Source organism: Acartia tonsa, chromosome 2 (genome assembly GCF_053477335.1).
Source record: "Acartia tonsa isolate MP-2025a chromosome 2, ASM5347733v1, whole genome shotgun sequence".
NCBI lineage: Eukaryota > Metazoa > Arthropoda > Copepoda > Calanoida > Acartiidae > Acartia > Acartia tonsa.
The window spans coordinates 33,073,664-33,097,164 of NC_137261.1; the positions used below are offsets into that span (position 1 = coordinate 33,073,664).

At 32.3% G+C, this 23,501-nt stretch overlaps 3 protein-coding genes and 1 long non-coding RNA gene across 36 annotated transcripts in view; 2 read left to right on the plus strand and 2 right to left on the minus strand.

Annotated features, from left to right (window-relative positions):
- LOC145311644 (UDP-N-acetylglucosamine transporter-like) overlaps positions 1 to 23,501 on the minus strand; it is a 384,555-nt gene that overhangs the window by 20,419 nt on the left and 340,635 nt on the right. The window lies entirely within an intron of this gene.
- The window catches only part of LOC145311638 (uncharacterized), a 368,391-nt gene that overhangs the window by 4,267 nt on the left and 340,623 nt on the right, over positions 1 to 23,501 (minus strand). The gene's annotated exons all lie outside the window — the stretch shown is intronic.
- LOC145311642 (uncharacterized) lies at positions 1,259 to 8,815 on the plus strand. Of its 25 annotated transcripts, none has more exons than XR_013876725.1 (9): positions 1,259 to 2,329; positions 2,751 to 2,885; positions 3,142 to 3,252; positions 3,643 to 3,801; positions 4,057 to 4,188; positions 4,752 to 4,952; positions 5,078 to 7,325; positions 7,437 to 7,453; positions 7,645 to 8,815. XR_013876725.1 is itself a non-coding variant. In XM_080150578.1 (7 exons), exons 1-7 carry the CDS (start codon positions 2,225 to 2,227, stop codon positions 5,501 to 5,503), a joined length of 1,269 nt encoding a protein of 422 aa, XP_080006704.1. In that variant the 5' UTR covers positions 1,259 to 2,224; the 3' UTR covers positions 5,504 to 8,815. The 25 variants fall into 25 exon arrangements, 4 of the variants coding, with proteins under 4 accessions (XP_080006704.1, XP_080006706.1, XP_080006708.1 ...); XR_013876733.1 differs by lacking the exon at positions 7,437 to 7,453 and having other exon boundaries at positions 8,058 to 8,109; positions 8,271 to 8,815; XR_013876734.1 differs by lacking the exon at positions 7,437 to 7,453 and having other exon boundaries at positions 8,058 to 8,109; positions 8,280 to 8,815.
- LOC145311646 (uncharacterized) lies at positions 11,836 to 17,114 on the plus strand. Its single transcript, XR_013876742.1, has 4 exons — positions 11,836 to 11,923; positions 12,817 to 12,898; positions 14,928 to 15,086; positions 16,596 to 17,114. It is a non-coding gene; the product is annotated as an uncharacterized LOC145311646 (long non-coding RNA).

Below are 23,501 nucleotides of genomic sequence, written 5' to 3' on the forward strand. Positions count from 1 at the left end.
TTGTATGAAAACGAAATTAAGCAGGGATGAATTACAGTCCAGATTTTGTTTTAAGCACTATAATTCAACCTTTATATGGCAAGATTTATTATTTTCTGGTACTTCTAAGAATCCTTATACTTTCGAAATACCGTCCCGAAAAACTGAACAATCCCTGAAACTCCGCACTTCGAAATATCCAACCAGAAAACAATGAATCTCGCCTAAAGATAGAAAAATCGTTCTACTTATAAAATAAGACGAAAAAATTTTTTGCTAAAAAATCGTTTCAAATACAACAAAGAATATTTATAATCACTGTATAAAAAGTCATAATTAAAAACTGACATATTTCATTATATGTCATAAATAATATTAACACTTTATGACTTATAATCCTGATAAAAAGAATGCAAATAAAAAACTGCCGATAAACGACCACGTTGCATTCAATATGTTGTTACTCCGTTGAATCCTAAGCTATGACTAGCGGCAGCTGCCCCATGCTGTGTGGTGCGAATGTGTGTGTGTTCCCCCCCTCCCCTGTAACAGCTGTATGAAAGCCTAGTTCAACAGCTCCCTCTGTCCGTGTTTCCCGCGGAATAAATTCCGTGTACACCGAACCCCTTCGATGTGTGTCTGTCCCCACTGTGAACGTGTGTGTGTAAGAATGATTGTATGTATGTGTGTGAGCGCTCGCCTAACCCCACCCCCTTCCGTGTCTCCCCCCTTTCCCTCGCTTACACCAGAAAAGAGAGATAAAGCTGTCTGCTTCCCCTATTACGGAGCCTTATAGCCATACCCCCAAAGGGACAATATGCCTCCTCCCCCGTCACGAAGACAGGGGGAATAAGAATAAGTCCGGTATAATGAATATGCTGTGTATTCCATCGTCGGACCTTCGAACGTTTTTTCGTTCGGTAAATATTAAAGAATATAATCTGCAGACAAAGCTGCGCATCCTCTGACCTAACGATTCAGAGGGAAAAAAGCTGGCTATTGGATAACCGCGTATGGCAGTGCCGTATTTAACGAATGCGGTATAACCGCGCTTCCTCTATAAAACAGTATAGAGGGGATGACATAAAAAATCGTAAATTTCTGCTACTTGTATGTATACAAACAGACACGTATTTACATTTGATCAGCTGTTCCAAGTGTAGACTAGTCTTTGTCCTTCAGGCTAGCCAGGCCAAGGGTATGTTTCCGGCAGCATTACAACACTCTTTTCTAGTCGATATTAGACTAGTCTAACTCTGCCTGCGCTGGCTGGAAACTCTGCGTTCATAACCGGTTAAACTCAAACAGTCGTGATTCTCGTATCGCCATTGGACAATCCATCCTTTTTATTTGAAATGCTGTATTATATTAAACCAATCAAATTGCATTAAAAAGTAAATTGCACTAATCACATCAAAGTTTGAAATTAAAACTAAGTCACCATTGGTGAATACAAATACATTTGACCAATGAGACAGTTTGTTTACCTGTGGCTAGCCAATCACAGAGCAGCATTGGCTTAGCTTGGCCTAGGCTGAGGGAGTTTGGACAGTGCCAAGATGGCGGACGGTTTGTTTTGATTTTGACGTTTAGCGTTGTTTTGGTTGTTTTAAGTGACTTTTCACCTTTTAATTATACAAATTGTTGTACTTAAATATTTGATAACGTTTTTACTAATTTTTCACTACTTTTTGTTATATTTTTTATGTTATCTACAATAAATTTGTAAAAATTTTGATACGTTAAACAGGTGAATATGGTTTTTATCGTTTTATTATGTTTTGTAAATAAAAGCACCTGTGCACCATTTATTATATGGTTAACACACCATTTCTAAAGAGATTTTTGTTATTATTTAATCATTTGTTTTCTGTTATTCTGTAAAATTATATGATTAAATATTTAAATGCGCAGTTGTGTCGATAGGAAGCTGTAGAAACCATATATTTGATCGATATTACTCTGTTGTTTTCTTAACAAGTAAGCTTCATATGCATGTAGCTGTAGAAGGTTTGAATCTATTCTATTTTCCCAGTGCTAATATCTGTATATAGACTAGAATTAAAGCGCTGTGAGGACATTAATTTTCATACAGTTGTAGTTAATTGATAATTTGCTATGAGCGTAATTCCAAATAGGTTTTAATTCATTGTTGGTGTAAATAATAATAAAAATTATTAAAACATGATGTTTCAATTTCAGATTGTACTTTTGTTTGTGACGACGTAACCTAACTATTGTTATAATGACAGATACTGGGGGTGTGCAGAAGAACACTGCATATGGTGTGTTTGTTCAGGCCTGCTGGGCACAACACAAGCGTCAGTACCCTGATGAACTTATTCACAAGGTAGATATATTGATCGTTAGTCGATAAAGAAGCAGAAGTGTTCACCACCTAGATTAGTTACGGACATGAACAATTGTTAACCTAAGACCTATTAAGCATACCTACTAAAAAAATTAATTACCTACCTGCCTATTTGGTTAAAAAAAGAGAGTTATAAATTTAATTTTCGGTTTAGGTAAATTGGTAGAATATTTCCTTGTCCGTGTTAAATGTTGTTTTCTAGTAAAAAAGGATTTAATTTGACCCCAAAGAACAAAATTCTACCTGATTAAAGTATCAAATTCAAATTTTGCATTATTTTAGCTCTAAAGTGCGCTGGTATTTCAAGAGATTTTCTAAAGAATATTAACTGAATTTTTTTATACTCCTGGTTGTTTCACAAATTCGGAAATTATGTTTCAAAATTATAAAATCTTTGTAGGAAATTGAAGAATTCAACAAGCAATGCTCAGTGTGGTGGTACAACCTGTCCGAGGGAGAGAGAGACAGATTCCAAGAGATGGCAGACAGAAGCAATGCACAACAGGCAGCTCTCAACCAACTTCAGGTATTTCAGGTTATTATAACAGTTCTATAATATTGAATTAAGTACGTAATGATTTCAAATAATTTTGTTTTTGTTTTACTGTGATAAGTTTTATTTTTGTGTTATTTGATTCACTTAAAATATTGTCTCACTCGAAGAAACAACAAACATACATGAATGATGTCCTCGATGCCCTCTTCAAGGATTTATTTGAAGTTCTAACTTAAATTCACAAATATTTATCCTCAGGAAGTGATATTCATTGCTATAAAAATTTTAATTTTAGGTTAACCAAGTTAATGCGGGTGGCACTGTAATTCAGAACACTACAGCAGATATCTCAAATTTTGGGACTCAGTTTCAATACTCAGATGTTGGAAATTTTCAGGGACATCAGGTATAGTTAGTAAAATAAGTTGTAAGCCAAACCTTATGAAAAACGAAAATGAGTTAAAAACTAAACTTTAACATTTTTTTTTATAGCTTTGGTATTTGTATGTGTTCAGTACTGTGATTTTCACAAAAGCATGTGGGTTTTACTGGAGTTAATGATTTAAGGTTAAGAAAAATATAGAACCCCTATTAAAGTTTATTCGATTTAAATTAAAAACTACCTACCTAAAGTTTTTGGATGCCAAATGAAATTTCTTTTCATCCCTACACCGACTCCCGATTGTGGTACCCTTAGGGTTACAGAAACAAATAAAAATATAAATCTTTGGCCTGCATTTTATATAGAATGTATATTTTATTTATGTAAGTAGCTAAGTGATACTCTTGTATATAGGTTGTGAACACAGTCGTAGACAACAGCCAGTTGATTAACTACACTACGACCAATCAGGGTCAGGTGCAGGTTGTGAGGCATGTTCAACCACAACAGCAACAGGTCACTGGTGGTCAGAACAGGCAGGGACAGATCATCATGAACAATCAAATGGTACAGGTAATTTTTATATTTTTTTCAACAGACAAGAATTTAGGTATTTTATAAATTATGTAGAAAAAATGAATTTGCAATTTGCGAATAAATAATTTGTGAAAATTAATGTTTCAATATATATAATGCTTCTGTTCTAAATAACAAGTAGAAGTTAATAAAAAAGTACCCAATCGTGCATCAAAAAGTTGCTCTATAAGGTTAAACATGTACTTTTTTAGATTTTGGATAGTAAAACAACACATGACATGAATATTTTAGGTACAAAAAGTAAACCAGAAGCCTATGAAAGACCCGAATGCTCCAAAGAAGCCCTTATCCGCCTACTTCTTGTTCTCACAAGAGGAAAGGTTGAAGGTTAAGAACATCAACCCTGAAATGTCCATCACAGAGGTAATTTAATTAAACATTGCACAGCAGGGCAGTATTTATTGACCTTTAAAACAGTAATCTCCAAAACGTTTCTAGTTAAACACCTTTCTGTAATGCACTGCTCCTTTGTACCTTAACTAATTTAATTTTTTAATTTGTTTAAATTTTTGAGTATTAGAAAATAATTTCCTAATATTTATTAAAAACCAATAACTAGATTCACAATATATAGATTGATTAGTAGGCGCTCTGAAATTTGTAAATCTTTGTAGATTTCTGTAACAATATTCATCAGTTTAGCTCTGCTATCTTTTATGAAAAGTATCAAAACCTTTAATTTACAAAAATTCCCCAAGAATAGGAAGAAATGATAATTATTGATAATGATTTAATGGTCTTTGCAGTCGAGAAAAAAAACTTGTCAATTTATATATTTTTATGTTGAAAACCTGAAAGGTGTAAATCAAGATTTTGCATTGAAATCTACTTTGAAAATACCCACTTTTTTTGTCAGCGAAATATTTTTATAATATATAATTTATTACCAAGATACACCATCCTAGCCATTTCTTTATTTTAATTAGGTGGCGAAGGAGCTAGGCAAAAGATGGGCAACTCTGGACCCAGCTCTAAAGGCATCATACGAGGGCAGGTATCAAGAGGCAAGGAAGCAATACGACGCGGAGATGTCGCAGTACAAACCCCAGAAAAAGAAGAAGGACCCCAATGCTCCGAAACAGCCTCTAAGTGCTTATTTTATTTTCTCTACTGAGGAAAGATTAAAGGTGAGGTTTTTGGCCAGTTTCTTTTTAAACAAATAAACATTTAATTAAACAAAATTAATTTTTATGCTCATTTCTTCGATAATAATTTTATAACAAATAATAAAGTTCTCTAACTTTTTTTGCAGGTAAAAGAAAATAATCCCAGCTACTCCATTTGCGACGTCGCAAAAGAACTTGGCCGCCGTTGGGCGGAAATGGACAAGACAACGAAAGACCGATATCAGGCGCGTGCCGAAGAGGAGCGTCAAAAATACGACGTCGAAATGGCCGCGTACCGCCAGAGCAACTTAAACTCTCAAAACGCGGCCGGCACTACAATCGTTGGAGGAACTGTAGTCGCCTCTGGCTCGGTCACGGGCGGAGTAACTGTAGTGAGCACTGTGTCCGGCCAACAGGTCGTTGTATCACAGCCAGTCCAGTCCGTCAATGCCAGTTTGTCTTCGCCTCAACAACAGGCTGTGAGTTATGCTACCATTCAGCACCAACCGACCGTAACCAAGGTCGAAGCCGGGGGAGGATCGACGGAGAGATATTCTAATTTGTTACAATAACGCAATTTGTAAGTCGGCGTCGGCTGCTTTTTAAATTAATTTGATGCCTTTATAGACAGAGACAATACAGTTATAGTGAATGTACAGAAAAAGATATATTTTAATATTATTAATAGTGAAGTTTTATTAGAGACTTTCATCTGATCTAAGAAGCGTTTGGAAAACTTGTTATTCGTCCTTTAGTATATTTCCAAGTTTTTTTTACTATACTTGTTAATTCACTAAAAGTCAACATTATAGTTTTAAATTTTGTCCTAGGAAATCTTTATATGTTAAGTAATGCATATGTAGGGATGTTTAAAGTAAAGTTATTAAACAAAATTATTTTAGGGAAATATTAAATAGGTGACTTGGGTAAACATTGCACTTACTACCTATTATTTTAAACATATTTCAGGGGTGTATATTCTGCATGGGATCCCCGGCTCAGGGGGGGGGGGAATAAAAAATAAGTGGTTGGAGGGGAAAAAAATGTAAAAATTGAGAAAACTGAAAACATTTTTTCCATTTCGCCCCCCTCCTTGGTTAAAAAAACTAAAAAAATGTGTGGTAGGAGGGATAAAAAAATAAAATATAGAGTTCTTTAAATATTTTTCTATTTCCCCCCCTACTTTTTAAGAAAAATCTAGGGGGGAAAAAAATAAAAAAATTTGTAGCAGGGAAAAAAAAATAAATCTTGTGCAGAATATACACCCCTGACATATTTTTGAAAATATCATCTGATAGAAATTTTATATTTTATAATGAACAATGATCAAAGCTTCGAATCTTTGTTCTATATATACAAAAATAACTATTTTAAACTTTCTACACTGAGGTATTTTCTTGTTAAGATCTTAAAATCAAATTGATTTAAGAAACTAGTAAGAACCTTCCAAATTCTTAAAGTGATTTCTTTAAAAATATGGCTTAAAATATTTGTTTCTGTTACAAAAGTGCTTCATACCTAGATTAACGAAATCATTACAAAAGAACACTCTTTTTCTACAATATTTCTTACTTAATGCTTTTCATTGTTCGAGTTTCTTATTTACCTTGTAGCAAAGTAAGTCATTGATTGATATGTCTTTCCTAGGTACAAGTTGTGGGTTAAGCAAAGCAGTAAAAATATTCAAAACAAGTTCTCTGCTTTTTGGCTTTTTCTTGATAGTACAAATTACGTCTATGCTATTAATATTTGTAGATTAATTACATAGATTTTTTAAAAAAATCTTGTTATTTGTTTCTAAATATGATGATAGCTAATGTTGAGTCAATTTTATTTTGCTTTATTTACCTACTATTTCTTAATTAGTTTTTACTTGAGAAATTAACAAAATGTAATTTAAGGGAGATAAAAATTATGTTTTACCTACAAAATTAATAATTTTTTTTTGTTGCCATTTTGCGTCACATTATCGTACCTTTTCAATGTCATTTAAGGATCTGAAGTATTGAATTTTAAGGCATCCAAAAGTTTTGCATTTGTTTTCTATTTAATTTTTAACTGTTAAACTATTCGAGCGTTTAATTCTTCATCGCCTATTGCTTTGATAATTTTACGGAATTTTATATAACACTGATCTAAAAGTAAAACGGATATTTTTATGTTTGAATTGCCTTGTTATTAATTGCCTTTCCAATTAATTAAGAGACAAAGCAAGATAGGATCAATTCGCTCAAAAACGCCAGAAGAGTTTAATTCTAAAAAGTTGACAATTCGACAGAACCGTTTTCGTTTATTATTTATTAAGAAATGTTTATTTTTTTTGTTATTTATATCTTTTGTAAATATTGATTTATTTCCTCTATGTATAATTCAATGTTTAATTTAAAAATCCTGGTTTGTCGCATAATAATAATATATCATGTTGATAATGGTTGCACGTATAATTCTTTGTAAGAATTAATCAAAATTAATATTGACAGTTAGTTTTTTGTCATATATTAATAGAAACAAAAAGAAGAGAAGTATATTTCAGATGATAAAACTATTTTGTCTTTAAGTTTCCGCCAGTCAATAAAGTAATATATTTTTCAATATACGGGATTGATATTTTGTTCAGCATAATGCTATTTTCTACCAAATATGATTACTTTTCATATCGGAAAATTTAGAGGCTGTATAGTTTTGTCTTAATATATTTTTTTTTAATGTAAAGGTATATCAAATTAACTTCTACCTTTTCAGATATTTTTGTTTTATACAAAGAACGGAAAAAGTTCTATAAAATTATAGTATGAAAGAGCAATAAAAATTTTTGCATGTTTTAATTTACCCTTTGAAAACTTTAATAAAATTACAAGTACTTCTAACGAATATAATATTGTTTATCTTAAATATTTATTATTTAATAATAGTTTTGTTTCTAATTGCTCCATACTTATGTTTTTTTTGTGAATACTTTTTCCAATCTCGAGTTCTTACTACTAAAATCAAGTGCGACCAAGAACACAAAAGTTTGATCATTTGTAAAATAATTACACATGAAATTAAAGTGCAAGAGAAAGACTCTTTGGAAACCACAAAGAGATTTAATAGTATTATTATTATAATATTTATATCATAATAAAGTAACACAAACAATAGTCCTAGTTTTCATTGTTAATTTACCCTCAACTTTTAGGTCTTATCTATAAAAATCATGTTTTCATTTAATAATTATAAAGTCGATTTTGACTTCATCTTTCTTATTAAAGTTACAGCTTGTATTCAAAATTTGCATTACTGAAATAGTCAAATTTTATGTAACTATATACCTACCATTGATCCATTTTATTTTTACAGACTTAAAAGTTGAATGTATTTTTATTTTTGCCAATTTTTTCAAGACTTATATTAAGGGTATAGATTCCAATATTTAAAAAAGTAATAAAGCTTTAATTTTTATCCAAAGATTTTAATTTACCTGTTGCACCATGCCTTCAATTACAAAATTAAAAAATTGTTGATAGTTTGGTATATCTTTTCAAGTAGGCAAATAGACGTTAACAGTTTCTAATATTTGTTCTGTTGTGAAAAAGACAAAATAACGTTTTAAATTGAAAATATTAAACTTTAGAATGGGTTTTATGAAATCAAATGGTAGAGCGGAATAGAATAAATGTTTCTGAACCGAATCGGTGTGCTGGAAAATCGTATCCTATTGGTTTAAGACTGATCTTCAATTAATAAAATTGGAATCTACATCTCTTTATTTAAAATTGAACAATAAACATGCATACCACAAAATCAATACCTATGTAATAACTTTTTCTCGCTCGAGTATTTATTTTTCCATATGATGCAAAATTGTTAAAAGATTTTTATCAGAAAAAAATGTATAAGAATAATTCTGTTTTTTTCTCTTAATAGTTGTTAGTGTAAGCTACTGTTGTTATTCGTCTTCACCTTTTTAGCTCAAGAAGGAGGGAGGGGGGGGGGGGATGACAACCACTTTCATATTATTTCTACCTTTTTTTTTAGGTAGAAGATGAAAGGCAATTATTAATTGACTTCGAAATTTTAATTTAATTTGAAGATCGCCAGCAAACTTTGCCAAGTCATCTAGGTGGAGAGTAATAATTTATTATTGTCTTGATCAATTAGAGCATTAAAAGTTGTCTGAGCCACAGGTAAGATACTGCAGGTCCAATTTTTTTAGGAAAATTTGAAAGTTGCCTGTGACCAATAGAAGTTTAAGGATGCCAGCAAACCTGGCAGGGTCATACAGGTAAAGAGCTAAGATAATATTTTGACTAAAACAGAACATTTTATCTTGCCAAAATACTAAAATATCCTGCAATAGTAAATCCTTATATGAAATATAGGTTTTAAAGTCAATTCCAGGTTCCAGGTATGATACTGCAGGTCCTGATCCTCCAGGTTTCAGAAATTTTTTAAAGCCTCCTGTGACTGCAATTTTTGACTTAGAAAATTTAAATTTTAAACTTAGGCTTTTCTTATGTCTACATACCATATCAAAATTTCATGAAGAACCGCCGCCGTTTTTCCGCCGAACGCCAGTCGGATATACATCATCAAACAGGGGACATGCACAAAACTTTTTAGCCCTCCAGCTGTAATAGGAGCTGAGATAATAGGGGAGGTTGTTCAACGCCCCTTCGGACCAATAAAGGTGCGGCAAGGGGCCCGGCTGTTAAGGGTTAAGAAGCCACTACATGATTCATAATGACACAAATTCCTTCAAGGTTCTAGCGCAACACCCTAGAATTGTGACAAGATCAAGATCATCACAACAATCCATCACATCATGCATTTTATTTTAACCTGACAAATACATTATAACTCAAATAATATACGAGTGTGTTTTTTCTTATTTTACATTAAATTTTTATGGATGTATAAATGACAGTGTTGGATTATTTATGACAATATATAATTGAAAAAGTATGGATGTGTAAATGCCAGTGTCAGATGTATTTTTGACATGTATAAAAATATTGGATTTTGCCAGTGTTGGATGTATTTGTGACATTAAGATCGATTTTACTGTCATTTATACAGTAAAAATTTAGTTTGTCATAAATACATCCATTGCACTGGCGAAAACACATCCACAGTAAATTTGCTGGATGTGTAAACCTCCTACAAATATAGGAAAACATTTTAAATCATTAAATAGTTTAAAGATCTCAAGCTGATTTTTCTCAGTGGCATAGCTTTGTTACATCCTCAAAAAATTTGTTATCTTAAAGTGATTGAGAATCTAATTCATAACTTAACAGTGGTTTAGAAGGGGTTAATATAAGCAGCATCGAAAGGCATTTTTTTAGTTTAGCCTCTTAATTTGATTTTTATGAAAAAAATATAAAAATTTTTTTTTGACTATTTCTCTTTAATTTTTTTTGACAGTAAAATAACGTGAAAAATTTAAGATAATTACTTTTAAACAAAAAATCAAGAAAACTTATGTACTAGACGCTATTGGGTATAATATGGGCTTTCTTTTGAAATTGAAATAATGCGATAATATCAAAATCTTGCAAAAGAGATAGTTTTTTAGCATGTCTTTATTGCACTAAATTTTATATTGAATGAGGGGTTAAAGGAAAATGCTCTTTTTTATTACAAAATGGTGATTCTGACTTTTTCTAGTGGTTCAGTCGTATTAAAAATTAATATTGTAATGTCATCTTTTTTATATAAAAGTAATTTTATATAATTATACGACGTAAATTAGTTATTTTTCTGTTATTTAAATTGCGAAAAAAAATGTTTTAGCTAAAATAATCGAGTTCCTATTGGCTAGCCAATAGGATTTGAGGATTGGAGGGGGAGGGGGGTAAAAGGAGAATGGGATAAATAATTTTCATCATGGTTTCCAAAATTACTTTTTATTGTTTTTAAAAATATGATAAGTACTCTAACTATATTATTTTTATTTAATTTAACTCCCGCCTTTCACTATAAATTTTTAAATAAAAATGAAAATAAAATATTTTTTTTAATTCAAAAGTTGGCCGCTATGATTTGATCAGTTTTTCTGTTGTTCGCTGAATTTTTTCTCTAAACAATAAACAGAGTTGTCAAATTATCTGAGATTAAGATTAAATTACATTTTAAGTTTTACACATAAAAAATAATTTTTTTAAAAATACATTTTTCAATAACGACATTTATTAATAGCATTATTTTATTTTATTTTATAATTAATTGGTAAATCTGGCAACTATGGTGTCAGCTGATATTATGCCTATGATAAATTGATAATTGTCTGCTAGCTACAGGCTAAAGCTATGAATGACGCTTTTGAAAACAATATATTCACATTATTTTGTTAATTATTACAAGGAGCGTTGCGGAAGCGTTTAATTTTGGTGCGGCTCCGGCTCCAACCTAACATCAAGAAAAACTCGACATATTTTTTTCCCACGTCTACTTTTGACTTTTGAAGGTTCTAAAAGTAAAATTTTTGATAAAAATGGACTTGAAAAACTGAAAATTTTAATTTTTAAAAAATCTCTTTATTTATCTAGTCCGGAGCCGTCTTTTAACTAAAATTACGGCTCCAGCTCCAGCAAAATTTGGCGGCTCCGCAACACTTATTATAAGCAAAATTTGAACGGTTATATCTGTCCATATTCGACAGCTCTTTTTTTTGTGAGAGATGTCAAAATGTTCAACGGCTAGCGAGACATACAGATAGATTAACTTTTACTTTATTATAAGGAATGGCGGCCCTTGGGTTCGTTTGGAGGGGGGGGGGGGGGGGGGAGTGAAGTCGAACTCACTCCTCACTCTCAATTGTAGCATCTATTGAGAGCAACTCAATCAGTTTATTACTTATTAGAATCGTAAGATTTACACAATTAAATAAACCTTTAATATAATGTTGAATTTTAGATAAAATTTGTAAACAGGATTTTTTTTTATTTCAGAAGAATAAATGTAACTCAAAAGTAAAAACAACCAACCAACATTTTTATAGAAAAATAAAGGTAATTAAATCCATTTGTATTATTGGAATTTATAAACTTTCTAGTTCTGGACTGCTCTATACCTTCAAGGAACCGCCAAATTATTATAATTGAACATTATATTAGAATTATTTTAACTTTACTATCCATGGACAGAGTGCATGGCACGAAAGAAAGCAAGTATTGTTAAGCACCTTTAAAGAATCAGCATTTTTAAGTTACTTGAAATATAGGATAAAGAAAAGGACATTCTTTTATAGTTGCCTCGCTCATAATACTTTACCTGTTCTAAGAATCATTATTCTTTAAAAAAGTTGTTAAAATGCAAAAAGAAATCAGCAAAGATGTATGGACTTTTTGGTAACGAATATAGAGTTGCAACGCTTTCTAAATCGTATCTAACTGTCATAGGAATCACCATGCAAAGTTTGAAATCGATAGGATAATTCTAACATGTCTATTCTAATAACTATATTATACAATAGTTTGTCAAAAAGATTAAAAATAAGCTATAAGCATGTTAAAAATGGACGTACAGTCTTTCTGGTAACAGTTATAGAGTTGCAATGCTTTCTAAACATCATGTTCGAAATTGATTGGACAATTCTAAATGTGTAATAAAACGAAAATAACCATTACGGACAGACGGACCGACCCTAATTTTAGAAAACTTCGCTTTTAAAAGTGATAGGATTTTACCAGCTCTGTTAGCCAAACCCTGTAACTAACTCAATTGGTTTTAATCTAATATGTTTTCAATTTGATATCCGCAGAAAGGTGTCTTTAATACGATGCGATAAATAACGAATATAGATTAAATTAAACTTTAGAATTAGATTATACCTACAAAACAAATATCTATCTATCTACATCGTAAAAAACTTATGTGTATTTTTAACTTAAACATAATTTAGGTTTGACGATGGAGCTAGAGATGTAAGAGAACTACGCAAGAACAATCAGTTGGATGGTTTTGATTCCAGAGGAAATATTAATGTGAGTGGTCATTTTATATGCTTTTTTTATACACAAACTAGCAGATACGCTGATATATACCTACCTAATTCAAGTATTTTTCCTTTTTTGTTAGAGTAAATATTGAATTGAGGTACCCATCTAGTTATTAAGTTGATACTTATAAATTAATGGAGGAAGGGGTCATCGTACTCCCAAGTTACACTGGTATCCAAATTTTAAAAAACCACATTATCTCGTTCGTTAGCTTAAAAACTTTTGATCCTATTTTTAATTGTGATCGTTTGGTGTTTAAACTTTTCAACTTTTTCATCAATTTATTGTACATTGTGTTATCTCTTAAGATCCCTGATACTTATTTATGTTAAGATTTTTGGTTAGCCTTAATGGTTTTATCTTGAAAATAAATATTAAGCCAAATTGTTAATATATTTATGTAAAGGGGGAGGCGGGTGTGGCACTACAGGGTGCACCACATAAATCCGGACTTTTTTTTAAACGGCCCGGCCATAGCGCAAAACTACTTGACCAATCAGGATGTTTGACCCCACTATAAAAAGCTTAGGTAATAGGTAATGACCTTTTTGCCCATGAAAATCTTTGAACTATATAGGACGTGTACGCCGTGCTGGCCGTGCATATGTTCAACAAGGCAGATTCGAATTGCGCAGATAAATTACCATTGATTTATGACTTTGGCCTACTTAATCTGACCTCAGCCCATCTGTATGTGAGATGGGCTAATGAAACTTGCTGGATATACTATCAGATACCTAGTGAAAACTCTAGAAAAGACTAGAGCTCTCTAATTCTATCCAAGCTGACTTGGCTGTAGTACTCCGACAAAGTGGATCGTGGTAGATTTTAAGATGTCAAAAACGTCAAAAATCTCGGTTCTTGACTTCAGGGGCCCATATGGAACCTTGAAACTCGTTTCAGACTATGTATTGCACTGAAAACCCTATCTTAATCTTAGTGCCATTTTGAAAAAGGTATAAAACGTTGTTCTAGCTTAATTGTGGCCCAAATGAGAGCTGCCGTGTCAAAAGGTAGCTTTAAAGATAGGTTAATTTGGATCTTGCTGTTACTCACTCCTTAAGGAGATGTGGCCTCTCAGCAGCCCCGATCTTAATCCAATGGACTTTTGGGCCTCGAGCGCCATTAAAGCATGAACCAATACACGCGCCCATACCAAAAAGACCTCTCTTATTGCTTCTATCATGGAGAACTTTTCCTGTTTGAACAGGGACATGGTGACCAGGGTCGGTGGGCGGTTCAGGGGGCGGGTAGGGGCGGTGATTGAGGCTGGCGGTGATTTTATAAGATAATCTAATAGTCATATACCTAGGTTGCTTCCCAGTTTTTAAAATTCAATAAAATCTTTAAAATTGACGATTTTATGTTTATTTGTTTAAAAATAAGAAAAAGTCCGGATTTATGTGGTGCACCCTGTATTTAAAACCAAAACTAAAAGTCTAATGAACTCAACTAAAATAGAGTTAAAGCACTGAAATTTTGCATGGCAGTTGATTTAAAGAGGTACACTGTGGATTCGTGGAACTGTAAAGGAATGTCAACGGAACCGCGGTTTTCACCAAAAACCGCTGTTTCCCGCCATAAATATTTTTTGTCTTTTATTGCCAAATCAGACAATTTTGAATGATCTGAGATAAACTTTTTTTTCATAAAAATTTCACAAGTGTCATGGGAAGCGGCGGTTTTGCCGCCGTTTCTTCATAGTTTTACAATGTAGGTACCTAATTAAAGCGACTGTCCTGCAAAATTTTAGTCCAAGTTGATTTCTTTTAATGTTAAGATTTGGATTTTATAAGTGTCACATCCGCCCCCTCCCTTTTCATAATGTAATACATATATTTATAGGTACAAGCCAATTTATTTATCTGCTCGTTATATTTTTCATTCAGAGGAAGTGCAAGGGCAGCTATTGCTTGAATAAAAAAAAATGTGAAGATAACTTGCCCATCAAAACTTTATTCAACCAATTACAAATACACAATACTCTTAATTTTCACAAAATTCATTATCCCAGGTATTGGAGGTAACAAACAGGCCAGACACCCTGGAATCCTGACCTTATGAGACCTGGTTGTTTGGAACGTAAGGTCAAATTTTCCCTACCTGACCTGAATGGACGTTACAACATAATCAAGATCCACACAAGAGCTATGTCTGTGGAAAGAGATATTAGGTAGGTTTTAAGTTGCACTTTTGATTTTGTTTCTAATAGCACATAATTAGCAGAGTTGGAGTATAAATTAATATGGTAACCTAATTTTCATAACACTACCTACTCTTATTTCTGGCTTAACTTTTAGTACTAATATTCAGGGAGTAAGGGAGGGGACAATGGATTGAATATTCAATTTTCAAGAGTCTCAGACTATGGGTACTGGCGTAAAGGGAATGTGCACGAATTCAGCAGTTTCTGACTGACTTTGAGGCAATGCCCCGCTAACTAGCTGAGTTAGTTTTGAATATTGCAGACAGAAAAATTTGCTATTCATGGCTGGTTTTAACAAATATTTTTTTCCCAAGAAAATGTCATTTCATGTATAGAAACTTTACTGTGATATTTATGTATTAAAAATCTAAGAACCCCTTGAATTTAGGTAGCAGTTAAAAATATATGAGAAGGGTTGACAAATTTCTAAACAAGATTTTTCTAGTGATTAATTACAGAATGTTTACTACATTGTGATCTATTGGCAATTTAATTTTCAATTAAATGATTTTTTTTAGAACTAATTTTGTTTTAATAGTTATTTCTTTTTCGTATTATAAACGGCTTTCCGCGGATATATAATGTACAATTATAAGATTAAAACCATTTTTTTAGCCCCGAGGTGCCGAAGGCACGGGCTAAAAAAACTGGTTTTAATTTTATGATTGTACATTTTATATTCGTAGGAAGCTGGATATAATACGATGCTAGACATAGTTTTTTTTGTATGGATGAGAACCGGTTCCTATCCACCGGATTCGAATGAATACGAGAATAGTTATTTCTCGTATCGTATTATAAACGGCTTTCTGTGGATGTAGAATGTACAATTATAAGATTAAAACTAGTTTTAATCTTATGATTGTACATTTCTATATTCGTAGAAAACTGGATATAATACGATGCTAGACATAGTTTTTTTTCGTATTCATGAGAACCGGTTCCTATCCACCGGATTCAAATGAATACAAGAAAAGTTATTTCTCGCATCGTATTATAAACAGCTTTCCACGGATATAAATGTACAATTATAATATTAAAACCAGTTTTTTTAGCCCCGAGGTGCCTAAGGCGCGGGCTAAAAATACTGGTTTTAATCTTATGATTGTACATTTTTTTATTCGTAGAAATCTGGATATAATACGATGCTAGACATAGTTTTTTCGTATGGATGAGAACCGGTTCCTATCCACCGGATTTGAATAAATACGAGAAATTATATTACCATTATCCCTTTACAATTTTGGTCATATTTTCTGGATGAATCTGGTTTTCATTGCTTTTCAGCGAAAACTCTTAAATTGAATTAATTGCCCATTGTCTCCTCCCTTACTCCCTGACTTTTATTACTTTGAGATTTGAGTTATTAACACGTAACAAGTTTTTTTTATACAAAGTACTTTGTGTGGAAGTATCACTGTGGCAATTTTGCAAAAAAAAATAACACTTTTTGGTATGAACTATTTTAATTTTTAGGTGATTTTTAGAGATGTTAGCTCGTCTGTGTGTGCAAACACAATAGGAGGTGAAATCCAAAGTTGTAAAGTTGTGTAAAGAAGATGGCATGTTTGACATTAGATCCATTCGGCATCTCCAGGCTAAAAAAATTGTATTAATCTTATTATTTACAGTTTTATATCCGCAGACAGCTGTTTATAATACAATATGATGAATTATTTTAATATTTGCATTTAAATTTTAGTTTTGTCTCAGATGATTCGAAATTGTCTATTTTGACGAGAAAAGGTAAATAAAAATTCGGCGGGAAATGACGTTTTCGATCTTAGTTGTAGATTCAATTTTTTGTGATATATCTAACATTGTATGTGATAATATACCTCAAAATAGAAATTTGTACCATTTGTCAATGAGATTTAAAAGCTGTAAAAATTCATTGTTCTATAATTTGATCATTATTACCTATAGTATTTTTTTTATTTACCTATGTACCTCAGTCCGATTTTTTTAACATAAATAAATATTTTTTAAACTTAACAGATTTTTTTCATTAAATATTTGTCTTTTTTTTAAGCTTGGCTACACTATACCTAATTCACTTTGTCTGTAGGTAGGTATTTAGGTTTTGTGATTTTCTTTGAGTTTATGCAAATTCTCTTTTCTTTTGTTATGTGAACTGAACATTTCCATTATAACATACTTCTTCCATCCTATGATTTGACTTCGCTACTTGTAGATGTTGATAATGTAGTTTTTATTACTTTTAGTTTTAATTAGGGTCCGAACCGTCCGTCCGTATGTAATATGTATACCCAGAAAGTTAGCTCTTCACACTTATTCAATTGTCGTATCGATTTAGGAAGCGTAACAAACAACTATATGTATAATCTTTACCAGAAAGACTGTACATCCATTAAAACATAGGGATTTTTACTATTTATAACTCCCTTTGATTCCAATTACGATAAGGTACAATGTTATAAGCAAAGCAGCTCTATATATAAGTCCTAAAAATGTAAATATGTCTATAAGCAGGTTTGCAACAACTCGTGCCACAACATACCAACTATTTTATTTTGGGTGCTTCTCCCTTAGTTTTAGAGATAATTGGGTAAAATCTTTTTAGTTGTGTCACTAATTAACCCAAGTTTTGGTATCTTTAATAAAACCGCCGCTCCCGCTGTCCCACTAAAAAATAACAAGGTTTCAAATGATTCCAAATTACCTGATTCGGCGAGAAATGCAATAACAAATTTTTTTTGGCGGCGGCGGAAACCTGTGGTAAATGGCAGGAGCGGCGGTACCGCCGCAGTTATTTATAAAAATATATTTTACTGACCAACCCAAAAAGATTTTGTTTCAATATCTTTAAAAGTACAATAAAAGCACTGAATTTAAGATCTACCTTGATGAAGGAGAATTTGAAAAAAATGACTGAAGTCCCAGGGTTACTTGCAATGGGAAATTTTTAAAAATAACATGGTCGCAAATGATTCCAAATTGCCTAATACAGCGAGAAATGCAATAAAAAAAATTTGGGGCGGCGGCGAATGGTGGTCCAGTCACCGTTTTTTTTAAAGATACCAAAACTTGGGGTTACACAACCAAAAAGATTTTACCCTATTATCTCTAAAACTAAGGGAGTAGCACCCAAAATAAAATTGCTGGCATGTCGTGGCACGAGTCACCATATTTACTTGCTATTTTACTTAGACTTATACATTTATATTATGTTTGTTCAGTTCTGATGCAAGTGTTAATGATTGCTTGTCCTACCATTTCAGAGCTTTGCTTTTATGGATTTTGTCATCTTTGTTGTATTTAGACAAGAAGTGATGGAAGAAAGGACTTTAATTTTAAATGTTATTTCGATATGTTATAGTAATGATTTTGCACGTAAAACGCACACCTGAAAAGAAATATTTAAGGGCTTGCGATGTTGCTGTTCGGATAATATTTAGGACAAATAAAAATGTTAATGATTGCTTAAAGGTTTTCGAAGTAGAAATCAAAAAGTGGTATTATCCTCTCAGGATTTTTACTTTCAATTTTGAATTGATTTGAAGACATTTTTATCAAGAAAATTTCTTATTCCTTAAATCATATTTCTTGCGACACAACCTATTTTTAAGAGATATTATTATCGGAATGCTGATGTAATTATATCAAATTATACCTAATATACCTATGTAAATTTTATTTCTTTTCCCAATGGTGAAATTGTCGTCCAAGATCGGGGAATTGTACCTATGCAATCTTTGGTAAATAAATTCGATCTTAGACAAAGTAAATTTTAGAGTAATTTATAAATTATCATTGCTAAAAAAAACTATATTAAAAAGTAATTCTTAACAGACTTACTGAGATATTAGGATTGTAGAGTCGCCACGCTTTAATTAAAATATTACTTTCTAAATGGTGTATTTATTTCAATCAATAAGTGTATTACATAACAAATACTTAACAATTTAGAATTTAATACACAGCTTTCTGGATATTAAAGTGAGGGGCTGAAGGTATCGGCAAGCAAAACTGGTTTTAATTCTATGATTTTTATCTTAATAGTCGCTGAATATTGTGTGTAATACTATGTTATACATGGTCTTCAGTATTACAGTTTGATAATCCTTATACTAAAGTAACAGGGTGTTTGTGTGTCTGTACCAAGGATCTCGCTAACTGCTGAACCGATCGGGTTCTCCTTAACAGGGTAGCTTCTCATAGGTCTCGGGAAGGTTTATAACTACTTCTTGGGGGGTGGGACACCCCAAACCCCCAAAAATCCCCCCCCCAAAAAAAAATTGTTTGAATTTTGTTTAATTAAAATTAAAAATTTCGCCCCCCCCCCCCCAATTTTTTTTTACTTTTTCTTTTAAAATCTAAAATAAAAAATTTCAAATTGGGTTATTAAATTCGACTCTCTCCTTCTCAAGTGGCCCTAGAGGCCTCTAGGGGCGTAGCCGCTAGTCCTTATAATAAAGTAAAAGGATCTTAGTCTGTGTGTCTGTTTGTTTGTCTGTTTATTTGTACCAAAGGATCTCGCTAAATGCTAAACTGATCGGGTTCTCCTTAACAGGGTAGCTTCTCATAGGTCCCAGGAAGATTTATAACTTTTCTTGGGGGGTGGAACACCCCTAACCCTCCCCCCCCAAAAAAATGAAAAATAACCCCTCCAAAAAAAAAAATTTCCACCTTCAAAATTTTTTTTAATAGGTAGGTACTTTCTCTTAAAATCTAAAATAAGAAATTGGGTTATCAAATTCGACTCCTCCCTCCTCAAGTGCCCTAGGGGCCTCTAGGGGCGTAGCCGCTAGTATATTATATATATGAAGTAGCTGTGCAACTAAATAAAAAATTCAACAAAAAAACTATCACGAGAGCATTACATAATTGAACATGAATTCACAGGAATAAAGGAACAAGACAATATAAAGAATTAAAGAAAGAGCTCAAATTAAGGGGGGGGGGGGGTTGATGCAACCATTTTGTAATCAATGCGCATATGTCGCTTAGAATTCGAATTTTGTTATGAAACTTGGCATGCGTAATCTTTGGTAGATCTATTTTCCCTAATTTAAACAAAAAGTTGTAGAAGTAACCGATAGCGGCTTCGTGTTTAATGATGCCAATTACCATTTTTTTTTCAATTTCTAGTAGCAGTCGCTACCGGCTAGAACAAGATGTAAACGGCTAGGAGAGGCCAAGAGTATGATGTTTAGATAGGGCTTGTGACATTTTTATGGGAAAATAGCCGAAAACGGCCTAACGGCTGAGCCGACAGCCTTTACTTTTGCAACTTTTTGTTCAATTTAGTGAAAAGAGACCTACATAGGATTTTCATAACGAAATTCGGATTCTAAGTGCCATTTGCAAATTAATTACGAAATGGTTGCATTTAAAATCCCCCCTTTACACACCTTTACTTCCCATAAAAATTATTATCCACTTTAAGGTGGGTAAGATTAGATTAATATTAATTGTACTTAAAAAAAAAAAAAAAATTTGGGAACCTAATAGAATCTTAATTGAATTTTACAAACCATAGGTGTCAAAACTTAATTTAAATCTACAAAGGAGCAATTTTGTATATTGAAATTGTGGTTGTACATAAATTTTTCGTCGATTGTCCTAACCCGTAATATACCTGGGTACTTTTATTAAAATATTTTTTAAAATCACAATGAAAGATTGATCTACAACCTAATGTATTTGTCTACTCAAAAGGAAAAAGTAAAGAATAACATCAGCGGTTTCCCTTAAAAGCGCCTAGTCAAGCACAGATTATCGCCAACCCCCTTCCCCTACTTTGAAGTAAATTGGAAAAAAGGGGGGTTGATTTTTCGTTTGTTTAGGTCAGGTTAAGTTATATTGGATACTGTATTCCCGTAGTAGGGTAAAGTCATGGGAATACATGCAGGCACTTTTAGGGAAAGCACCGATAAAGCAATTGACATTAATCAAGGAAAGCAAGGAAGAAACGATAAGGGGTAGTTGCACAAAGTGCATTTAAACTTGAATTTATTGAACTGCATATTTTTTTATGTTCAATAGTTTAAACTACCTACATCTTTATGATCTATAGGTATTTGAAAGAATTTAAATTTTCTACAAGGTAGTTTTAAAAATATCAAGACTTGAAAATCATATTTTTTGGATTTTTGCATTTTAAATGGCTGTCCTGTATTCACAAAAACATTCTGATGACTATTTTGATGGTGTCTAATTGATTGCTATTTATTGTAATAAAAAATTAATTATGTTAGATGATATTCTTGTAATTTTTGCTTGCAATCAATCTTGTCAAATGCACTTCATGCAAGTATCCCTTCAATGGAAATATACAAACGTCATATGATTTAAATCAGTTTTTAGCGAAAAGAAAAAAGAACATTTTAACAAATAACTACTGCTTTGGGTAGGTGTTCGTCCCGGTGTCCCCGCATTTGGTCCCATTTGCCTGTGTAGTCAGCACATTCTTGCCAAAGTTTATCTAGATTTGTGGGCAGGTGAATGACGAGTAAGGTTATCCTTTGACATTCCTGAAAGTAAAGATATTGATCAGGTTGTACAAACTATCAGTGTATAAAAAAAGCAGACTAGACCATAAAAAATGCATTTAAATCTTAATTGATCGAGTTAGATTTAAGTGCAATAATATAAAAAGAATTTTCACTAGTTTTAAGTTCAAAAATTGGTTTTAAATACCTAACAACTTATCATTTGAAATTACTCTTAATAATATTGATTAGGTACTTTATCTGACCCCTGACTATAAATCCAAGCTACTTACATCTATTTTTTCATTCTTTTAAATTGACCAAAAATCTCTACTTCATTTGTCCATTCATTCGGTGTCTACCGTTTTTAGCTATCGAATGCTGCCCGTCTATCTATCTATCTAAAAACTTACTTAACAGTCCCATTGACAAGTCCCACACAGAGTCTCAACACCTCGCTCTTGTCTCCTCTGGCGGCTTGACCGCCGACTACAGCTGTACCTCATTCAGACCTTTGCCACCGCCTTAAGGTTGTTCGTTGTCAACAACATCAGCCTAAAAAACACAGAAAAAATAAGTTTAGTATCTTTGGTAAAGGGAAAGTTGCATGAAGTGCAAAAAATGATTTCGAGCAGAAGTTACGAGTATACCATAAAACATATATAACTTTGTATTACAATAAATTAGGGTTGGCAATCCAATCCGGAATCTGTTCAATTTATGGAAATATTTGAATCCGCAATCCGTTATTTTAATAGCGGATTCGGATGTTAATTGTTAAGCTAAAATCAGCATCTTGAGTTTTTTTGTCTAAATATATATTTTAATTTTTAACAAAGTTAGGTTAGGTTGAGTAAGGGTTAGCAAATGGGCGATGTAGGGTCTAGAAATAGGAGAAAAGCTTTTGTAAAAGTATGAAAAAACGCTGCTTTAGATTCTTCCCAGTACCCGATAAAATTTAATTACCTAATTTATTTTAAAAGGGGCCTTTTAAAATATTGCTAGAATCCGAGATCTGAAGATCTGGAATCCGTCAAAAAAAAAATCCGGAATCCACGGATTGATCTGTTTCATTTTTGGGCGGATTTTTGTAAGCATTCGAATCCAAATCAGGTCCAAAAATTGGACGGATTGCCAACCCTACAATAAAAAATACCAAACAATAAGATATCACAAAAATAGTCAATGTGCTGTTTTGTGAAAATAAGCCAACTATATCCATTGTATATATCACAAGAATACGATTTTCATTTCTTGATATTATTAAAACTACATGGTAGAAATTAAAATGTAGTTCAAACTATTAAAAAGGGAAAAATTAGCAGTTCACTAAATTTAAGTTTAAATGCATTTCGTGCAACTACCCCTTTAGTTATTTTAATATGTGTTTTTTTGTTTTAAATAAAGACTTTTTGCAAGACCTTTTTTCTTTTGAAATGAATTTATTAGTCCCAGCGTAGTATTTATATATTATTATATACAAGTAATAGGGTGTAAGTCTGTATGTCTGTATCTTGATAAATACTGGACAGAGAAGGTTTTTCTGTACAGTAAAATTTATCATAGGTCCAGGTAAGGTTTAAGGTTTGTAACTTTGTTAAAGCAAATAACCCCAAAAAAGAGTTAAAGCACTGAAATTAGGCATAGCATTTGCTTTTTCCGTGGGGAGACGGCGGCAGAACTGCTGTTTTTGCCGAAAACCGCCGTAAATTTTTGTCTTATTTCAAAAACTGCCATTTAGATAATTTTTAACCTTCTGAGAGAAACTTTTTTGTTCAGTTCCAAATTCTTTAAAACAACAGCCATGCCAAAGGGATCTATCCACGAACGAGAGCAAGTGATTCTAAGCACCTTCCGGCATTTATCCATAGTATTTTTTTAGTGAATATACTAGGTTTAAGTTTATTATTTGGTTTATCGACTAAAA

Coding starts and splice junctions, on each gene's coding strand:
- LOC145311642 (XM_080150578.1), top strand. CDS start 2,225: ATGACAGATACTGGGGGTGTGCAGAAGAACACTGCATATGGTGTGTTT. Junction 3,253..3,642: donor GAAATTTTCAGGGACATCAG/GTATAGTTAGTA, acceptor TCTTGTATATAG/GTTGTGAACACAGTCGTAGA. Junction 3,802..4,056: donor TGAACAATCAAATGGTACAG/GTAATTTTTATA, acceptor TGAATATTTTAG/GTACAAAAAGTAAACCAGAA.